Here is a 21,309-nt window from a genome sequence, read left to right on the forward strand (position 1 = left end):
CCCCAAAGCCAAGGTGTCATCACCATCATCATCTGGATATTGAAGATCTTAGCACTGGGGTGCTTTGAACACTAGATCCCAGAGGATGTTAGATAAGAGTAGTTAGAGATCAGTAGTGTTGCTGTTAATGATATGTAGCAGGCAAATCAGTGTTTTTGTGCTCCTTTTTTGTTAAAAAGAAAAAAAATGATGTGGACTAGATGGATTGATTTTTTTTTTCCCCAAGATCCAAGATTCCAACTTCTTTCTTATTAATTTTCTACTATCAAATAATAATCCAATTATCAACTGATTCATATTTACATATGAATTTCTTCTTAATTAAAACAAAATCTCATGGTTTTTTTTGGTTTTTTTAAAGATTTTATTTGTTTGACAGAGAGACAGCCAGAGAGGGAACACAAGCAGGGGGAGTGGGAGAGGGAGAAGCAGGCTTCCCGCCGAGCAGGGAGCCAGATGCGGGATCCTGGGATCATGACCTGAGCGGAAGGCAGATGCGTAACGACTGAGCCACCCAGGCGCCCCTAAATCTCATGATTTTTGAGTGCCTACTTCCTTGGCAAAAAAACAGATCTCACTAATATTTAAAATAGAACCAGAAAGGTATTTTCATAGACTACATTTTTTTATCATAAGCTTGAATCACGTTTTTTGAGGGAAAGCAATACGCAGCGAGATCCGTACTGTAAGCTGTGTTTAGGAAGAATTGCTGACATTTACCAGGTACTTACCCTGAGCCACGTAATAGGTGAAGCTCCTTTATAAGTTGCCTCACTTGTGGAATTTACTATGCATTTCATTTATTACATTGTCTCCCTTCCTTCTGTACTCAAGATTATATACATTTATGATATAAAACCAAAGAGTTTACAGTAACTATTTAATAAGCACACACTCATGGGTAATTTAGAGCTTTGCAGTTTAAGGGAAACAGCTTTTGCTTTAAAAAAAAATAGGACGATTGGCTCACTTGACACTTTCTCTCTGTGCTTCATTCAATGTTGTACTTTTCCTTCTTGATAATATAGAGCATAAGCAGAAAACAAAACCCCAAAAAAACTATGTTACCATCTGGCATTAATTTTGTTTTGGAAATTCCCACTCTTGTTAACAAGTCTACATGATAATGAATCTCCCATGATCTCAACTGCTTGATTTATTTGTATTTTTCCTTCCTGAGTTTATGTAATAAAAACATCAGAGAAAAGCTCATTATTAAAGTGTTTCTAGACTTCCAAAAAGGTGGAAATTTAAAAGAATGCATGCTAATATTAAAATAAGAAGTAAGAAAGATGGTAATGTTTGTAATGTTAATATTTAAATGCATATTAGTTTAGCTTTGAAGTAAAAGCAAGAGTAACTTAATACCTCGTTATCAACATCTACAAAACCATTCATTTTTCTGGATTGATTCACCATGCATTTGGTTCTTCATGTGCCCTCGGGGATTAGAACAAGAGCATATGGACAGGAACCTGAGAGAGTGAGATAGAGAGAGAGAAAGAGGATACTTACATGTATTCCAGAATGTTGGTGCCATTCAGGAGAGGATTAAGCTCCCTATGTGTGGCTTTGACATTGAGTGAGTGGTTAGAGTAAATAATCTTTAAAATCCTTGCTTCCTTGTAGTCTGTGATTCTGAGGTATTAAGGAATGGAAGCAGACAATAAATTTTGGTATCTTGGAATTGCAGAATAAATAGGACTGTCTTTTTGATGTTTCATATGTTCTTTTTTAAAATATTTTTTGTCTCTTGCCCACGTCAACCAGAAGCCCCTCAGTTCCTGCACATGGGTGAGATCACCGATGGTGTAGACATGAGAGCAGAGGTCGGAATTCTCACCCGGAACGTTGTTATCCAAGGAGAGATGGAGGACTCATGCTATGCTGGAAACCAGTGCCAATTCTTTGATTATGATACCTTTGGGGGACATGTCATGGTAGGCAAAAAGATTTAATGAGACTTGGTTGCCAAATACATGTTTGCAATAACTTTCAATTTTTTTTTTTTAATATTTAAAAAAATTTATTTATTAGAGAGAGAATGAGCAGGGCAGGAAAGAGCAGTAGGAGAGGGAGAAGCTGACTCCCCACTGAGCAGGAAGCCCAACGCCTGGCTCGATCCCAGGACCCTGGGATCATGACCCGAGCTGAAGGCAGACGCTTAACCAACTGAGCCATCTAGGAGCCCCAAAACTTTCAAGTTTTGGAATGAGATCTATATGGATATTAAAAAGAAATCATATTTTAGGGGCGCCTGGGTGGCTCAGTCGTTGGGCGTCTGCCTTCAGCTCGGGTCATGATCCCAGGGTCCTGGGATCGAGCCCCGCATCGGGTTCCCTGCTTGGCGGGAAGCCTGCTTCTCCCTCTCCCTCTCCCACTCCCCCTGCTTCTGTTCCCTCTCTCGCTGTGTCTCTCTCTGTCAAATAAATAAATAAAATCTTAAAAAAAAAATCATATTGTAGTTTTCTACTCAGTGACAGTAAAGAGATTTTGCATAATTAAAAGAGAAAGTTACTATCTTCATGTAGTTGACCTCAACCTGTAGTTAAACCATTTTGTCCCATGCATGCAATCTCTGAAAGGATCAGATGATTCTTTTTGAAAACTTGATATTATGGAAGTGTAAGCAGTAGTAATATCTTTCTATAAAAATATTTTTTGTATGCAGATTTTTATTCTATAAAAGTACTGAGTAAAAGTACTTACCATATGGTAAGCCTTGCATTGCATACTAACTGATTGGACTTCTGGGCTGCGTTTTGGCTACATGTGTTTTAAAATCAGTTTTTGTTCACTGAGTAGATTATGCTTGTTAACAACATTTCTGTTACACTGTTTACTGACAGTGTTTTTAGTAGTATGATTAAAAATCCAGTGTTTAAAAATAGAATGCTTAAATTGTGGATCACAGAGAAATTTTTTTTTTAAGATTTCATTTATTTATTTAACATAGAGAGAGAGACACACACACACAGCGAGAGAGGGAACACAAGCAGGGGGAGTGGGAGAGGGAGAAGCAGGCTTCCTGCCGAGCAGGGAGCCCAATATGGGGCTCGATCCCAGGACCCTGGGATCATGACCTGAGCCGAAGGCAGATGCTTAATGGACTGAGCCACCCAGGCACCCCACAGAGAAATTTTTAAAAAGAATTGAAGTAAATAATATTATGTGCTAGAACATTGAGGGAAAATTTACAGATAACTATTTATCAAACTATGGTGGAGTTTATAGAAATGAAAGAACAAGACAAGACTGGAAATGACCAAAATATTTGAACAGATCAAAACACGTTACATATATAGAAATCATTTCTGTAGCTCTTCTGGTTACATTTCCTTTTATTACTAATTAGAAGCTATTTTTATGGCTCTTGAAAGTATTCACTTATGTTAAGAAGCATTTGCTGGGGTGTCTGGCTGGCTCAGTCAGTAGAGCATGCGACTCTTGATCTGAGGGTCGTGAGTTTGTGTCCCATGTTGGGCATGGAGATTACTTAGAAGAAAAAAAAAAAAGCATTTGCTAAATTAGTAACTGGAGATCCAGGAAAGCCGGGTGCCAAAGAAAAGAAATATTTTAATATGCATTCCCCTTTAGACATTTTCTATTAGAAGCGTTTTTTTTTGCGGGGCGCCTGGGTGGCTCAGTCGTTAAGCGTCTGCCTTCAGCTCAGGTCATGGTCCCAGGGTCCTGGGATCGAGCCCCGCATCGGGCTCCCTGCTCTGCGGGAAGCCTGCTTCTCCCTCTCCCACTCCCCCTGCTTGTGTCCCCTCTCTCGCTGTGTCTCTCTCTGTCAAATAAATTTTAAAAAAATCTTAAAAAAAAAAAAAAAAAGAAACATTTTTTTGCTACTTGAATATTCCAAAGTGTATCGGCTTGATTTCGGTTATCTTGTCCTACAGATAAAGAAAAATTTCACTTCCGTCCATCTTTCTTACGTGGAATTGAAACACATGGGTCAGCAGCAGCTGGGGCGGTATCCTGTTCATTTTCACCTGTGTGGAGACGTGGATTACAAGGGGGGGTACAGACACGCGACATTTGTGGATGGCTTATCTATTCATCACAGCTTCTCCCGCTGCATCACTGTGCATGGGACAAATGGTCTGCTGGTACGTAGCCTCTCACCACATGGATGCATATTAACTCTCCTGCATTGTCACAACCTCTCCATTCGGTGTAACTAAGCTCTTGTAGCGCATGCCTTACTCTAGCCTCCTTTTCCTGAGAATTCTGGCGTTTTTCTCTATGAAGAGATGGATAACACCTGGCATTTGGCTCTGCCCCTTCAGTTAAGATGAAAACTTCTCTTTGCATCTGTACCAAGTGTGCCGTGTAGATAGCACTTGTCATTTAAACCACAGTCCCTCATGTTACCATTGACATGACACACTTGTGTTTTTGCAGATTAAAGACACAATCGGATTTGACACACTGGGTCATTGTTTCTTTTTGGAAGATGGTGTCGAACAGAGAAATACTTTGTTCCACAATCTGGGCCTCCTCACCAAACCCGGCACCCTCCTCCCCACTGATAGGAATAACTCCATGTGCACCACCATGCGAGACAAAGTGTTCGGCAATTACGTCCCTGTGCCCTCCACGGACTGCATGTGAGTAACTGGCAGAGAGAAACACTCATGTGCGGGTCAAGGCCTTTAACTTTGTTTTTTTTTTAAAGATTTTATTTATTTGAGCGAGAGAATGAGATAGAGAGAGGGAGCATGAGAGGGGGGAGGGTCCGAGGGAGAAGCAGACTCCCCGCCGAGCAGGGAGCCCGATGCGGGACTCGATCCCGGGACTCCAGGATCATGACCTGAGCCGAAGGCAGTCGCTTAACCGACTGAGCCACCCGGGCGCCCAAGGCCTTTAACTTTGTGGGGAAGATGTTTGGGGGAGGTTTTTTTAGTGGGCAGGATTTTTGCATGACTCCTGTTTAAGTCACTTTTAAAAAATGCCTTGCAGGGCTGTTTCAACTTTCTGGATTGCTCATCCCAACAATAACCTGATTAGTAATGCAGCTGCAGGCTCGCAGGTAAGTAACGTTAAATGCTTTCTTTTTTTCTTTTTTTTTTTTTTTTAAAGATTTTTATTTATTTATTTGACAGAGAGACACAGCGAGAGAGGGAACACAAGCAGGGGGAGTGGGAGAGGGAGAAGCAGGCTTCCCGCGGAGCAGGGAGCCCAATGCGGGGCTCGATCCCAGGACCCTGGGATCATGACCTGAGCTGAAGGCAGACGCTCAACCAACTGAGCCACCCAGGCGCCCCGTTAAATGCTTTCAGTTGTTTGGTCTTCGTGTTTAGAAGTATTCTGGTGTATATGGATGTAATGTCATGTGTGACAATCTAGCTCAAGCGTGGCATTGTTTTCTATACTGCTTATTTCACTGAAAGCAGGATATGGTTGAGATGCTTTTTTGTTTCTTCTGCATCATCCATGCCAGTTAGTATTTATGAGTGTGGTAACATGGATGCCAAATGGAGGAAAAGAGGTGGGCTGATGGGTGGGGTTATTGGACCTTCAGAGTGCATTTGTAGTGAATCGTGTGCAATCTTTCTGGCTTCTCATCTTCAAGACATGCATGGCCAAGTGCCTCATCATTTCAGTTTTTAATTTGATGAACAAAGAAAGCCTTAGCTTTTCTTTATGGGAATGGATTATTCTGTAGAACATTATGACGGGGGTCATTCTGGTCAAAGTGTATATCCTTTTGTTCAGTGCAGGGATCATACACACTTCGGGGCTTCATCTCCTTGGTAAAGCAGCTAAACTCTGTGCCTTAAATTAACTGTTTGTCTTGAATTTCAGAGACATGCACACACACAAGAATAACTTAAGGGAATAAATGAACTTTTTTTTTTTTTTTAAAGATTTTATTTATTTATTTGAGACAGAGAGAATGAGAAAGAGAGAGCACATGAGAGGGGGGAGGGTTAGAGGCAGAAGCAGACTCCCTGCCGAGCAGGGAGCCCGATGTGGGACTCGATCCAGGGACTCCAGGATCATGACCTGAGCCGAAGGCAGTCGCTTAACCAACTGAGCCACCCAGGCGCCCTAAATGAACTATTTTTGGATGGCAGAAATGTCTCCTGGAGAAACTTGGGAGAGATTTACATTTATAGTTGAGTGTGATTTAAAACTGTTAATTTATAATGAAAAGTGAATCTTGAAGACATTATACTATTATGATTATATCTGTGCTGCACACTGTAGTACAGAAATATGAGCTTTGTAGCAGTGCCTATTCATATTTATATATTGTGGCTATTAAAATTTTTAAAAGGAAAGAGATACCTAGCATTATTTCCCAGGACCAAGTAAAAGATTAGTGGAAGGGAGTATTTCTTCCAGATAACTAGGATACGGGCATCACTGGGTGATGGTGGAATTCACTTCCGTGCTTTTCCTTAAAAACATAAAACATGAAATTCTTTTTTTTCCTAGATTTTATTTATTTATTTGAGAGAGTGAGAGAGACAGCACAAGTGGGGTGAGGGGCAGAGGGAGAAGCAGGCTCCCCGCTGAGCAGAGAGCCCGATGTGGGACTCGATCCCAGGACCCTGGGATCATGACCTGAGCTGAAGGCAGATGCTTAACCCACTGAGCCACCCAGGCGCCCAAAACATAAAATTCTTACTTAACAGGGCAGAGACTTGGACATGTAATCATTTCAGCTTTCCATCCATTAGTTTTTTGTCAAATGTTTGTTGAGCCTCTATCAAGTTTGTGCTGAGAGTTTCTAATTAGAAGATGAGTTTTGGAGCCAAGAGGGCCACGGGTTTGATACACAGCCTTACCCTGGGATCATCTTCTGATCTGTGTTACATTTCAAATGAACACCCAGAGCAGAGGTTCCTTTCAGCTTGTTTCAGAAGTCATGGGTTGAAGATGAAAGCCAATTGCAAATGGTTCATGAAAAAATGTAAGGTGAGGTTGCCAGAAACCCTTCCTGGGGCTCATGTGGGATGAGAAGAAAGCGGGTCTCTCGTTTTCCATCTTTTTTTTTTTTAAAGATTTTATTTATTTATATGACAGAGAGAGACAGAACAGGAACACAAGCAGGGGGAGTGGGAGAGGGAGAAGCAGGCTTCCCGCAGAGCAGGGAGCCCGATGCGGGGCTCGATCCCAGGACCCTGGGATCACGACCCGAGCCGAAGGCAGATGCTTAACGACTGAGCCACCCAGGCACCTTCTCGTTTTCCATCTTATATTCGTTCTTCTTCCTTGTCATTCTGTGAGTTCTTTCTTTTCTTTCTAGAAAAACTGTTCCAGTAAAACTCATGTTTTGGCAAGGATTTTCCTCCCAAAATAAACCAAACTCTTTCTTCTTGTACGTTTCCACTGCCTTTTACAAAGCTCCCTTTACCTGTTTTGACACCACAGTGTTTAACAGGAAACAGTTGCTACCCCCTTGATGCCCCCCCACCCCCTCCCCAGACTCCATTGCGTCCTGGGAGGGTTTTCTCTACCCTCAGCTTTTAGGGCTGTGGTATGGAGCATTCAGGTCTTCTACTGTGCTCTGTTTTGTGCCCCAAAGAGTAGAGGAGGCAAAGACTTTTTTTCAGGGTAGTTTGTTTTATTAACACCCATCTCTAAACCTATATCATGGAAAAATGTTAAATATTGCATTCATTTTGGTGGGTAGGTGTATATGCTTCCCTCAGTTCATCTCTCTATGCTTCTAAATTTTTTTTTTTTTTTTTAAGATTTTATTTATTTGCGAGAGAGAGAATGAGAGACAGAGAGGGTGAGAGGGAGGAGGGTCAGAGGGAGAAGCAGACTCCCTGCTGAGCAGGGAGCCCGATGTGGGACTCGATCCCAGGACTCCAGGATCATGACCTGAGCCGAAGGCAGTCGCTTAACCAACTGAGCCACCCAGGCACCCTCTCTATGATTCTAAAAAACTTTGTTACAATGAATGTAATACCCAATACATATATTTTAGTTCTCTATTTTCCATCAGACTATGAATTCTTTGAGAATAGCCTTACTCCACACCTGGCACAGAGTGGTCACTAAACAAATGTTTGCCAAAAGTGAATCTATAGCATACGTTTTGGACTGTATGTTAAAGTATGAACAACCTATTCAATCAAAGTTCTATTGCTTGAACTTGTTCTTCGCATGGGGCTGGTTTTTAATTAAACCATACAATAAAAAAAAAAACCAAAACCACTTGTCGTGGGGAGTAAGACCACTAATTTTGATTTTTGTATCTCATTTTGAGGGTCAAAAATTGTGAAAACTGCTCTGTTAGTGCTGTTAGGTGGGTAATACTGAAAGTGAACAGACAGGATCCAGACTGAGACAGCATCCTGATTCATGCGTGTGGTGGTTTTTTCTCTTTGGCAAAAACTTGCCTTGGGAAAGGAAGGGCATTGGAGTTGTTTGAAAGAAGTCAGTGAGCTCTGCGTGTTGGCGGATAGTTGTTTAATGAGTATGACTCATCTGTTGATCAGGTTTGGAGGTAAACAGAAAAACGCTCCTATTGCTAAAAGGCCGTACTGTCCGAGGCACACGGAAGGAAGGAAGGCTTGTTTCGTTATAATTCTGCATAACTTTTGAACGTAGATAATGACGGGAAAAGTATATTTTGAAAATGAGTTTTGGTATCAGCCAATTATTTCTATCCAGTACTGCAAGTAGAATTAAATTTGTTTTTTTTAAAGCATGATTATAATGACTTTGAGGGGGCTAGATGAGTGCACAACTTTCATAGTCAATTCTGAGCCCGAAACAATGAAAAATTAGTGTTGAAAAGATTCAGTTTGCTTACGAAGCACTTAGTTCATTGAGCATGTTTCCTAGAGTGGCTTTATGAAGTAAGGCTTTTAATGATCTTGCCCTTTTAATGACAGGATGCTGGAATATGGTATTTATTCCACAAGGAACCTACGGGAGAATCCAGTGGATTGCAACTCTTAGCAAAACCAGAACTCACTCCGTTGGGTATATTTTATAACAACAGGGTCCATTCAAGTTTTAAGGTAGGTTCCTAGGTTTTAACAAAATCAGTTCATGTGATTTCCAGGGTGAAGGATGGAATGCTGAGAAATATAAGTGAGAAATGTCAGTTTTCGGTAAAACTTGTCACCAGAAAAAGTAATTTGTGGTTAAAATAGACCCATAACCCTTCCACATTCAGGATTATGTACAGTATCCCATTTATACATGCACAGGCATGTCCACCAACAAAACGCATGTGCATACATAATCTGAATAATTATAATGATGCACTTGATCCCTGTGTCCTCGTCCCCTCCCTCATTCCTTCCCTCCCTCCCTCTCACCTTCTTTTCAATGGTTAATACCATGTTTTGAGGATGTACACATTAGATAAGAAGCACACTTTCTCTCTTCTCTCAGTTCACAGTGTCAGTAGAACTTCCTCTTGGGCATTTAATCCTGATTATGTAGTAAAATATTATTTACGGTATTTGACCTAACTTAAAATGATGCAGATAAGTAAATGGAAGGCCACTTAGGAACTCCAGTTTCCACGATATTTAGCATTCATCCCCACCCTCGAGTGATAACTTATATTTGCCTCATTTTGTACTCAACAGGCACTTTGATATTTTCATTTATATGATACAGTGCCCAGATTCTTTACCCTGATGTGATCCACATCAAAGTTCAATTAATACTTCCCATTTCCGATACTGAGAGGATCCTTTAGAAACCTAAGTGTGCTGTAATTTGATGAGTGGGATCACTTGAAGACTTGAGAGAGCAAAAAACCTTAGTCAGAATTATGTTTTTTGTGAGCTGAGTAGCTGATTAAAGCTAATCATTGTTGAGAGTACCATTTCAAAGTGGAAGTCCTCAAAATTTTCTAATTATGTGATATAAAAAACATCTCATTCTAATTAATTTTTTAATGTCATATGCCATGAGGACATGTAATTATTAATTATAAGAATACGAGGCCTAAATTATGAGTAGATGATTAGGTTTTAACTTGTTTAATTTTGGGCTGACTGTCCAGAATGATACTTTATAGCTAAGGGAAACTGACCCCTGGGAGTCCTCTGAAAGTAACCTGTCATCTTTGGATCAGTCGTCAGTCCATCAACACTGACCCTTCTGCAGTGGTTGCTCATGCCCCCAAATCTGTATCTAGTCCAGGTCAGTCACGTCTGTCTGAGCACCAACCGAGTACCATCTGGATGTCTCAGGGACATATAAGTAACATGTGTCCAAAACTAAAAATCCTTATTTTTATCCTCAGACCAATTCCCCTAGCTCTGTTTCACCGAATGAAACCACTGGTTTCCCCATTGCCCAAACTTAGAAACATACGAATCTTTATCACTCCCTTTCCCTCACCCTTAGACATTTTGTTAATTCCTAAAGCATATCAGACCTCGTGAAGAAGTCTTGCTCTATCCATTTTCCCCCGTTAACTAGGCTGGCACAGATCTAGGTCACCTTAATTTTTCTTCTGGATTATCGAGGTCATGTCTTACCTTATCTCTTATCTCTCTTTTTGTCCCTTTCTTTTTTCTTTTTTAAAATTATTTATTTATTTATTTATTTATTTAAATTCAAGTTAAGTAACATAGAGTGTATTATTCATTTCAGAGGTAGAACTTAGTGATTCATCAGTTGCATAGAACACCCAGTGCGCATTCCATCGAGTGCCCTCCTAAATATCCATCACCCAGTTACCCAGTTTTTGTCCCCTTCTAATCCATTATCCATCCTGTTGGCTAGAGCATTCCTTCTTAACATACAGTTAATTACGTTGCCTTTGTTAAAAGTCCCGTTGAATTGATTTTTTTTTTTTTTTAAGATTTTATTTATTTATTTGACAGAGAGAGAGATAGCGAGAGCAGGAACACAAGCAGGGGGAGTGGGAGAGCGAGAAGGAGGCTTCCTGCCCAGCAGGGAGCCCGATGTGGGACTCGATCCCAGGACCCTGGGATCATGACCTGAGCCAAAGGCAGACGCCCAACGACTGAGCCACCCAGGCGCCCCGTTGAATTGATTCTAATGTATCGACTCTACATCGTCCACCATTATTTGCTTCTCTTTAGCCTTCTTCCTTGCCATTCCTCCCTCCATACGTTTCCTGTGAGTCCATCTGAGACTTTCTTCTCGGATGTGCCATGCTCTCCCTCACCTCCAGGCTTTTTGTACAAACGATATCTCTGGGCTCTTCAGCTGCTTCCCATGCAGTCCCCGCCCTTCATCCCAACCCATTCTTTTTTGTGGCTGTGTCCTCCCCATCCTTCCTGGTTCAGCTTTAGGAGGTCACTGCTTTGCGGGGACCTCCCCTGCACCCTGTGTCTCCCACCTGTGAGAAAGATCTCATGTGGTGCCTCTCTTCTGTGTTGCTAAAGCATCGTCTACTTCCTTCATCATATGCTTATCATACTGGATTGTAATTGTTTATTTTTATTTTTTTTTAAAGATTTTATTTATTTATTTGAGAGAGAGAGTGAGAGAGAGAAAGAGCACAAGAGGGGGGAGCGGGAGAGGGAGAAGCAGACTCCCCGCCGAGCAGGGAGCCCGATGCGGGACTCGATCCCGGGACTCCAGGATCATGACCTGAGCCGAAGGCAGTCGCTTAACCAACTGAGCCACCCAGGCGCCCTGTAATTGTTTATTTAACTGCACATCTTCCTGCTAGTTTATATGTCAGCAACAGCAAAGACAATGGCTTTCTTGTTAATGTATAATGCTTGGTGCCTCCCATAAGGTAGGCACTAAATAAATATTTGTTGAATGACTAAATAAAATTATATTAAGTAAAATATCCAGAAAAGTAATTGTTTTCATAAAACCTTTGCTGTTTGTTCCTTTCGCCTCTTTTTGGTGGATGTGAGAAGCTGCAACTGACTTTCATGAATCCTTATATATGTGTAGATTGAGTCTTTAGGATTCACATTCATTTCGGTCCATTATTATATTTTCCAGGCTGGCTTGTTTATTGACAAAGGCGTCAAAACAACTAATGCTAGTGCAGCAGACCCAAGGGAGTACCTCTGTTTGGATAACAGTGCCAGGTAGGGCTCATCGTCGGACCTCACGCTCCAGCCATATCTTGCCAAAGCAAAACTTCCTGAGTTAAGCCACTGTGCTCTCTGCTCCACTAACACATTTATTATTATTATTATTTTTAAAGATTTTATTTATTTATTTGAGAGAGAGAGAATGAGAGACAGAGAGCACGAGAGGGAAGAGGGTCAGAGGGAGAAGCAGGCTCCCCACTGAGCGGGGAGCCCGATGCGGAACTCGATCCCGGGACTCCAGGATCATGACCTGAGCCGAAGGCAGTTGTTTAACCAACTGAGCCACCCAGGCGCCCCCACATTTATTATTTTTATTTAATTATTCAATTTATTTTTAAAAAGATTTTATTTATTTCAGAGAGAGAGCACAGGAGAGCATGAGCGGGGGAGGGGGGTGCGGGCAGAGAGGGAGAAGCAGGCTCCCCGCTGAGCAGGGGCTCGATCCTGGGACTCCAGGATCGTGACGTGAGCCAAAGGCAGACAGACGCTCAACCAACTGAGCCACCCACGCGCCCCTCTGCTAACACATTTAAACTGAAGTCCTCAAAGTTTGCAGGAGGGCATTGGGAATATGTTTTTTTCTGCTGTTCTAAGTCCTGCGGCTGATGTGTTTATTTTAAAATCTTATTGGGATGCCAAAGAAGTCAGTACTTTCTCCATTTTTTTCACAGTTGTAAATTGATCTTAGAGAGAGACGCAGAATGAGAAAGAAAAAGGAGAGGGAGGTGTGAAAAACTTGGTCTACCTTTGGCCTGAAGTAGAGCATGATTCCTTGAAAAAACGAGCTAAGATGTTTTAGTGTCATTCCTGAAAACCAAGGCATGTAGAATTTATTGTTAGTGGTCAAAATGGAGCATTGCACTGCGTGTATTTCACAGGGAAAGGTCTTGAACTTGATGAGCAAGCTAGTTTGGTTCAGTTGTCTGTAGGCTCAGAGTCCCATCATTGCTGGGCTCTATGTTATTCTCTTTTATAACCGCAAAATGTGGTTGGAATAGGGAGAACATTTTAACAAAGTTCTCTTCCGTGCTAAATAAGAGCCAAAATAAATAACGTGTCTCCAGTGGAAATAAGAGTTTCTGGAAAAGAGATAGCAACTTAAAGTCCTATTCAGCAGAAACTGCGTACGTGTTATTTTCCTGATACTTCAAGTTGACTGACCGACATCCGGTTTTGAAAGGGTGCTAGATTTAATAGGCTCTGTTGATAGACATTTAAGAAAAAGATACCAGGCCCTGTTGTTCATGAGGGAATAAGATAAGAGCCACACTGTGGGTTGGTGAGTGCATTTAAGTGCGAGGCAGTGTTCTTCCAACACAGTAATAAGGCATGAGGTCAGGAGAAAACTGGGCAAAGTACAGTTAGTAAAATTACTCATCAGGATTCCTTAAAGGTCAAGTTGAGCCTGAAATATCTTCAGGCAATGATCAGATGGCGTTTGAGAAGCCAAGAAACTACGGACATGATTTAAATAAAACACAAGTTACCAGACACGTAATAGCCAAGTAAGATATGAAATAGGGAAAGAGGAGATGAACTTAAAAAAGAAAAAGGAGCGTAGAGATGACAACCAATGATGAACCAAGAAGAGAATAGTAACTGGCAAAACAAAGAAATCTTTGCTGGCAGGACACTCCTGCTTTTTTAAGAGTTTATTTTAACTGGTAGAACTAATAGTGTGTACTTTGGATGAGAATATATATATTTCAGAATTCATTAGAATTCTGAATTAGACTTGACAATAAAACAATTTATCCATAATGGCCTGAGTTCTTTACCGGGTATGTGTATATGATATGATGATGATGGTAGTTTTTTCTCTGCTCTTTATTATTTCTCTTGCCAGTTTATAAATGCACACATATTGGGAATTAGACTCCATTTGGAAGTTGTTATTGAAAAGAACTGATTATAGAAGATGAGTAACAAGACATTTGGCAGCTGGTGTATACATTTAATTTTGTATAAACTAATGTGTAGACTATGCCCACATGCATTCATGCAGTCCAGACATGAGTAAAAATGACAAAACTCTTAACACAATGAGTAAAAAGCCAGCCCATGAATTAAACATCAGGCTCATGGGATCCAGAAGATTTTAGTCTGTTCAACAAAGGAGAAGTTGACTCAACAGTTAATCAGATGAGCCTTTCCTTGTGTCTTCAAGATCTGAAATGACAGGCATCCAAATATGGGAAATTGTAACCCAAGAAAACTCTTGGTTTGAGATTGGGACATTTCATCCAAAGGAATGAAAGAGCATGAAAACCAACTAGTATTTAAAGCCGTGGACAATTAAGGGAGGTTGGAAAGCATGCGGAAAGCTCATGAATGAGGATGATGAAAAATTGGGAAAGATAGCTATCATCTACACATCAAGTAGGAAAGAGGTTGAAAATAAAGAGTATCCAAGCAAGTGGTCAACAGTTGATTTATATGGATAGGAATTTCAGAAAAGGGGCATCTGGGTGGCTCAGTCATTAAGCATCTGCCTTCGGCTCAGGTCATGATCCCAGGGTCCTGGGATCGAGCCCCGCATCGGGCTCCCTGCTTAGCAGGAAGCCTGCTTCTCCCTCTCCCACTCCCTCTGCTTGTGTTCCCTCTCTGGCTGTGTCTCTCTCTGTCAAATAAATGAATAAAATCTTAAAAAAAAAAAAAAAGGAATTTCAGAAAAGACAAGATGGCAGCACAGTGTTGCCTTATGATACTTTCTTTTTTTTGCCTGCTTTTAGAACACTGTATAGTTTTCTTTCCAGAACTCTTTTGTTTGCTTGATATTGCGTAATGACTGCGAATCTGTTTTCCAGCAAGCACAATGCCAGAGAGTGGGTGATGGCCTAGAGTCAGACTTTTCACCCCTTAGGTCAGAACTATTTAGTGTAAGGGGTCATATACACAGTCGAAGGGCGGATATAACGCTTGCCAGATTGGTCTCCTGTGGTCCATTGTCTACAATCCTTTCACCACGTAGCAGCTAGTGACCAGTTTAAAAAAAAAAAAAAAGTGAAATCTAGTTGTATCACTTCCTTGCTTCCCTGTTTCTGAAGACAGTCCATCACATCTATCTGTCTCTCTTTCTATTTATCCACCTGCTTTTTTGAGGTATGATTACTATGTAACTGTGCATATTTAATGTATACAATTCGGGGAGTTTGGGGATAGGTATACAACCATGAAACCATCACCACCGTCAAGGTCATAGACCTAGCCATCACCTCCCAAAGTTTTCTCTCATATCCTTTACCATTTTAAAAATTTAAGAATATTTTTTATGTATCTGTGGTAAGAGCATTTACCCTAAGATCTACACTCCGAGCAAATGTTAAGTGCACAATAGAGGATTATTAGCTATGGGCACCAGGCTGTATGGTAGATCCTTAGAATTTATTTTGCACAGGGGCGCCTGGGTGGCTCACTCAGTTAAGCGTCTGACTTGATTTCGGCTCAGGTCATGATCTCAGTGTCATGAGATCGAGCCCTGTGTGGGGCTCTTGCTGAGCATGGAGACTGAGATTCTCTTTCTCCCTCTCCCTCTGCCCCTCCCAGCCTTGGCACATGCGCACGTGCTCTCTCTAAAAAAAAAAAAAATAGAATTTTTTATCTTGCATAAGTAAAATTTTGTACCCTTTGGCCATCACCTCCCTGTATCCTGCTCCCCCCAGGCCCTCACAGCTATTATTCTATGCTCCACTTTCCCCACTGCATTTAGAATAAAGAATCACATCCTTGCCTGGCACATGCTCAGCTCTCTATCCTCTGCCCCATGCTTTTTCTTTATCTTCTTCTTTTTTAAAGATTTTATTTATTTATTTGAGAGAGAGAGAGCACAAGCAGGGGGAGTGGGAGAGGGAGAAGCAGCCTCCACCCTGAGCAGGGAGTCAGATGTGGGACTCAATCCCAGGACTCCGGGATCCTGGGATTTTTTTTTTTTGGGGGTCCTTGTAAGTGTTCTAGAAAGAAGAGAATAAAGAAGGTAAATTCAGTCTCTGTAATGAATAAGTTAATTAAATACAATCTGTCTTAAATTTAGGCATGTTTAAGATCTTGAACAGTTTTATCTCTGTATCTAAAACATTTCACCAGCACACAACTCAGATAATATTCTAGTTCACATATATGTATGTTGAAATATCTGATGAATTTATTCAGTATGTTTTAAAGAAAATTTTTTTTAAAGATTTTATTTATTTGAGAGAGAGAGAATGAGAGACAGAGAGCATGAGAGGGAGGAAGGTCAGAGGCAGAAGCAGGCTCCCTGCCGAGCAGGGAGCCCGATGAGGGACTCGATCCCGGGACTCCAGGATCATGACCTGAGCCGAAGGCAGTCGCTTAACCAACTGAGCCACCCAGGCGTCCCTCAGGATGTTTATATTAGTGTCATGTAGCTTAAGAATTTATGAAAACATACCAGATTTCCTGGTCTGAGGGTTTTTTGTTTGTTTTGAAATGGTTTTCATGTTTAGAATGTTCTGCAGTATCCCATTCTATAAGTTGATTTAAAAAAATAAGAATTTATGAAAGTAGTTCTCTGGAATCTTACATAAGTAAACGTAAATTTTTTTTTCAATATCTGAAATACAAATAATGAATTTGTAAGTTGTGCCTTAAGATTTTGTTTATTTGTTTTGGTCAAATATAAATCCTGCCTTTTGACACTTAAGCTTAAAATTGTAAATAGTTGGTTTCCAGTGCCTTTTTAAAAAGTTCTTTTTTTTTTTTTTTAAACCCCAAGGTTTAGGCCTCATCAGGATGCAGACCCTGAAAAGCCACGTGTTGCTGCTTTAATTGACAGGCTCATTTCTTTTAAAAATAATGACAACGGAGCTTGGGTCAGAGGGGGAGACATTGTCGTTCAGAATTCAGCGTAGGTATTCTCTGCAAAGTCATTATCTGATAACACTGATGTATGTATGAATTTATTTATTTATTTATTTATTTATTTTTGATGTATTTATTTTTTAAAGCTATTAAAAAAAACCCCAGTGTACTAAAAGTACAGTGCTAGTTTCTGGAATTCTATTAGTATTATTATTATTTTTAAGTTTATTTATTTATTTATTTATTTATTTTTTTTTTTAAAGATTTTATTTATTTATTTGAGAGAGAGAGAATGAGAGAGAGCACATGAGAGGGGGGAGGGTCAGAGGGAGAAGCAGACTCCCTGCCGAGCAGGGAGCCCGATGTGGGACTCGATCCTGTGACTCCAGGATCATGACCTGAGCCGAAGGCAGCCGCCTAACCAACTGAGCCACCCAGGCGCCCAGTTTATTTATTTTTAATAATCTCCATACTCAACGTGGGGCTCGAACTCACAACCCTGAGATCCAAGAGTTGCCTGCTCTTCTGCCTGAGCCAGCCAGACGCCCCTGGAATCATATTATTATTACTAATAGACAGGATGAGCTCTAAGGAAGTATGCTCGCGCTCACAGACTGCAAATGTTTGGAATTCTGCTGCTTTTATTGGAACTGAACTTGTCTGGTGACATGAGAGTTTTTTGATGAGATTGAGCAGAAACTGGGGATTTAACTTGATAGAACAAACATGGTCTATGTCAGAGAGCTAAATAAAGATTTTGAAACTACCTGGGTTTTTTTCCTTTCCTTTTGGAAACTCCGAAGATTTTCTGATACTCTTCCACTGCCATTCAAAACGAAAGTTGTGAATTCCACCTTAATAAGTCTGTTGACTTATGTCTTAACATGACTTGAAGCAGTGAGCATCTCGCTTTTTTCCCATTTGTATAATTTTAGGAGAAGTCTTCATGTACCTTGAGCTAAGAGTTGGTGTTCAAGAGTCTAGAAAAACATGTTTTTTCTGGCTAGCACTGATGTTAGCTCCTGGCATTTTACCGTCACCTCTGACTTTCATCGTGCAAAAAATTAATTTGGTATTAAGTCTGTAGAAGTAGCTTGGGTATTAGTGTTGAAGATTTTAAAGAGGATACCATGATCTGATTGTTTTCCAAAATAATTATAAAAGTAACAATGACAGCCCACGCTGCAGCCTGCTTACCCTGTGCCAGGCGCTATCCTAAAGGGGTGCGATTAATTAGGATGTTTAATGCCCCTGAGTATCCGATGAGGAGGGTTATGTTATTGCTTCAACTTCTAGGTGAGCAGACTGAGGGAGAGTGAGCTCAAGTCACTTGCGCAAGGTCACGCAAGGTCACGCAGGGTCACGCAACCAGTAATCGGCAAAGCCAAGATTTGAACCGGGTGCCTTCACTGTGGGGTCTGTGCTTTTAACTACTGGGAAGTGAAACGGCTTTCTGTGGTCTTGGAGAGTAAACATTATTGGAACCTTCTGCATTTCCTAAAACTTGAATCCTGAGAGAAATTATCTCTTGTCACATGAGGTGGTAAATCAAGTGTTCTTTATTCTCTTTTCTCTTCTAGATTTGCAGATAATGGAATAGGACTGACCTTTGCCAGGTTTGTAGTCACTTTAAAAATATTTCCGTGATTATTTTATTTTTATTTATTTATTTATTTATTTATTTATTTATTTGAGACAGAGAGAACGAGAGAGAGAGAGAGCACATGAGAGGGGGGAGGGTCAGAGGCAGAAGCAGGCTCCCCACCGAGCAGGGAGCCCGATGCGGGACTCGATCCCAGGACTCCAGGATCATGACCTGAGCCGAAGGCAGTCGCTTAACCGACTGAGCCACCCAGGCGCCCCTTCCGTGATTATTTTAAAGCTGTAAGGTATAATAGCCTGGGGTTTTTTGTTTTTGTTTGATCAGACATAGGAATGTTATATCATTATATTAGCATTAAAAAAAAAAAAACAGCACCCACTTCCTGATACCACTAGAGGGCCAAAAATACATTTTTCTTAATTGAATTCGTACCAAAGTTGGAGGTTAATATAGCTGGAATTACATAGAAAGGCAGGTCCGTCAAATTTCTTGCTTAGACGAAAACACGTGAGGGACGCCTGGGTGGCTCAGTCGGTTGAGCGTCTGCCTTGGGCTCAGGTCATGATCTCAGGGTCCTGGGATCGAGCCCTGCGTCGGGCTCCCTGCTCAGTGGGGACCCTGCTTCTCCCTCTGCCTCTGCCACTCCCCCTGCTTGTGCGCTTTCTCTCTCTCTCTGATAAATAAATAAATAAAATCTTAAAAAAAAAAAGAAGAAAACACTTGAGAGGAAGAATAACAGTTGGGAACATATTAAGTAACTTCTGTCCTAGAAGCTGGTCTAACTTCGCAGTGATCTTTCAGACCTGAACTTGTCATGTGACATCTTTGTCTCCGGAGAACTGTTATTTGGGCTGTTGTCGTAAACGTGCTTGCCCTGGAAACTGTTACTTTCTGGGCAAGGTCATTCTCCCGGGTGCAGTGCTGTTGCTTGAGACTAAACTAATCCATTGTTGCTGCTGAATGCAGTTTCATTTGTTTACTCCACAAACCACGTATTGATTTCTATGAGGTATGTTCACAGTTTAGAAGGACTTTCTTTTTTTTTAATCTTTTTTTTTTTAAATTTTTTTTTTTTTTAAGATTTTATTTATTTGCGAGAGAGAGAATGAGAGACAGAGAGCATGAGAGGGAGGAGGGTCAGAGGGAGAAGCAGACTCCCTGCTGAGCAGGGAGCCCGATGTGGGACTTGATCCCGGGACTCCGGGATCATGACCTGAGCCGAAGGCAGTCGCTTAACCAACTGAGCCACCCAGGCGCCCCTAGAAGGACTTTCTGATGACTTGATAATATGTATTCGAAGAAGCTCCTGGCTGTTTTGAAAACTTTCAGCTTTTCCACTTATAGCTTGCCTTTTTTTTTTTTTTAAGATTTTATTTATATATTTGTCAGAGAGAGAGAGAGAGAGTGCAAGCAGGGGGAACAGCAGAGGGAGAGGGAGAAGCATGGTCCCCACTGAGCAGGGAGCCCAACGCAGGACTCGATCCCAGGACCCTAGGATCATGACCCGAGCCGAAGGCAGACTCCCAACCGACTGAGCCACCCAGGGGTCCCCAGCTATCGCTTGCCTTTATCTGAGGGTCAATTTAAATCTCCTGGAGAGGGGAGGGTAATGGTTATACTCGTTTTCACAGCGATGGAAGCTTCCCAAGTGATGAAGGCTCCAGCCAAGAGGTGTCCGAATCTCTCTTTGTTGGGGAGAGCAGGAATTACGGCTTCCAGGGTGGTCAGAACAAGTATGTGGGTACTGGAGGAATAGACCAGAAGCCCAGGACCCTGCCTCGGAACAGGTAAGCATTGCTTAGCAGCAGACTGTTACATTTGAACAGTAAATGAAAACCTAACCCTTTACGGAAGATTCTGTAGTAATCCTGGGTGGACTGGTTCCCACTGTGACACTTTTCCCACCTTATCTAATTACCACTATTACTATTTTTGGTATCATTGCTATTACCGTTGTGTATGTTATCTTCTGGAATTCTGGAGCATGAACAATCAAACGCTTTATAGATTTCATTATCAATTGTTTAATGAAGGAAGCGATCTCGGTTTTCATTTCTTGTGTGAGGCCTTATATAAACTGCCGCTTTTTTTGTTTTCTTCTTTCTTGAGCCACAGAAAGTTGGCCAAATTGTAAACTATGACATGAGGTCAGTTTTGCCTCAATTTGTGAGGTTGGCTTGCAGAAATAGCCACTGGAAAAAGGAAATAACCTATTGAAACGAGTCCTAGAAAATAAGAGTGGTAGAAGCCAAAGTTGCCTCAAACCCTAACCCCGGCCATATAATTACCAGTGTTTCAGTTGTACGGAGGAGACTATTGGCATATTTTCTGTCAAAATAATCACAGAGTCATTAAAATAGTACCTACCCCCAGAAAGATTGTTCAGAGCTTGTAGGGAACTGTTAACTAAGTAATCCATACCTTAGTTCTGAGACGAAGTTTGGAATTGTCCTCATTTTCCTTATGAGAAAAACAACTCATGTTCTAAAGGTCTCACATTAGAGCTACTGCCAGAATTCATCAAGCGGTGATTCCCTTGAAGTTGTGCACCGTCTGTGGCTGTTGGGCCAGGACAGGTTGGGGGGGATGGGCCCAACGAGCTGCTAGCTTTGAGAGCCAAACGGGCTTTCCTAGCTTCTGGCCAAGAGTGAGTTTGGTCCCACTCCCCCTGTGCTTGTCGTTGGGAAATCTTGAATTCCATTATAAGCTACGCTCTGTGTAGCACTCCTGTTGGCCAGACTATGTGGAAGCCACTGGGACAGAAACTTCATGGATTTTTAATAGCTAACATTTATTAAACACTGACAATGTGTCAGGCCCCGTCCTAAATACTTCATTCTTCGCTTAATCCTTGCAAAGCCCAATGAG

At 41.3% G+C, this 21,309-nt stretch overlaps 1 protein-coding gene across 4 annotated transcripts in view; it reads left to right on the forward strand.

Moving 5' to 3' along the window:
• The window catches only part of CEMIP2 (cell migration inducing hyaluronidase 2), an 81,723-nt gene that overhangs the window by 33,256 nt on the left and 27,158 nt on the right, over positions 1-21,309 (forward strand). For 3 of the 4 annotated variants that reach the window (XM_035029063.1, XM_035029065.1, XM_035029064.1), the window contains 9 exons: positions 1,771-1,940; positions 3,903-4,112; positions 4,408-4,613; positions 4,966-5,035; positions 8,862-8,990; positions 11,926-12,014; positions 16,753-16,884; positions 18,419-18,454; positions 20,073-20,228. In XM_035029063.1, the coding sequence (XP_034884954.1) occupies positions 1,771-1,940; positions 3,903-4,112; positions 4,408-4,613; positions 4,966-5,035; positions 8,862-8,990; positions 11,926-12,014; positions 16,753-16,884; positions 18,419-18,454; positions 20,073-20,228 (1,198 nt within the window). The remainder of the gene's footprint in view (positions 1-1,770; positions 1,941-3,902; positions 4,113-4,407; positions 4,614-4,965; positions 5,036-8,861; positions 8,991-11,925; positions 12,015-16,752; positions 16,885-18,418; positions 18,455-20,072; positions 20,229-21,309) is intronic. The other variant, XM_035029066.1, reaches the window with a different exon arrangement.

The sequence above is a fragment of the Mirounga leonina genome, unplaced genomic scaffold, assembly GCF_011800145.1.
Source record: "Mirounga leonina isolate KUSES-001 unplaced genomic scaffold, KU_Mleo_1.0 Mir_224, whole genome shotgun sequence".
Lineage (NCBI taxonomy): Eukaryota > Metazoa > Chordata > Mammalia > Carnivora > Phocidae > Mirounga > Mirounga leonina.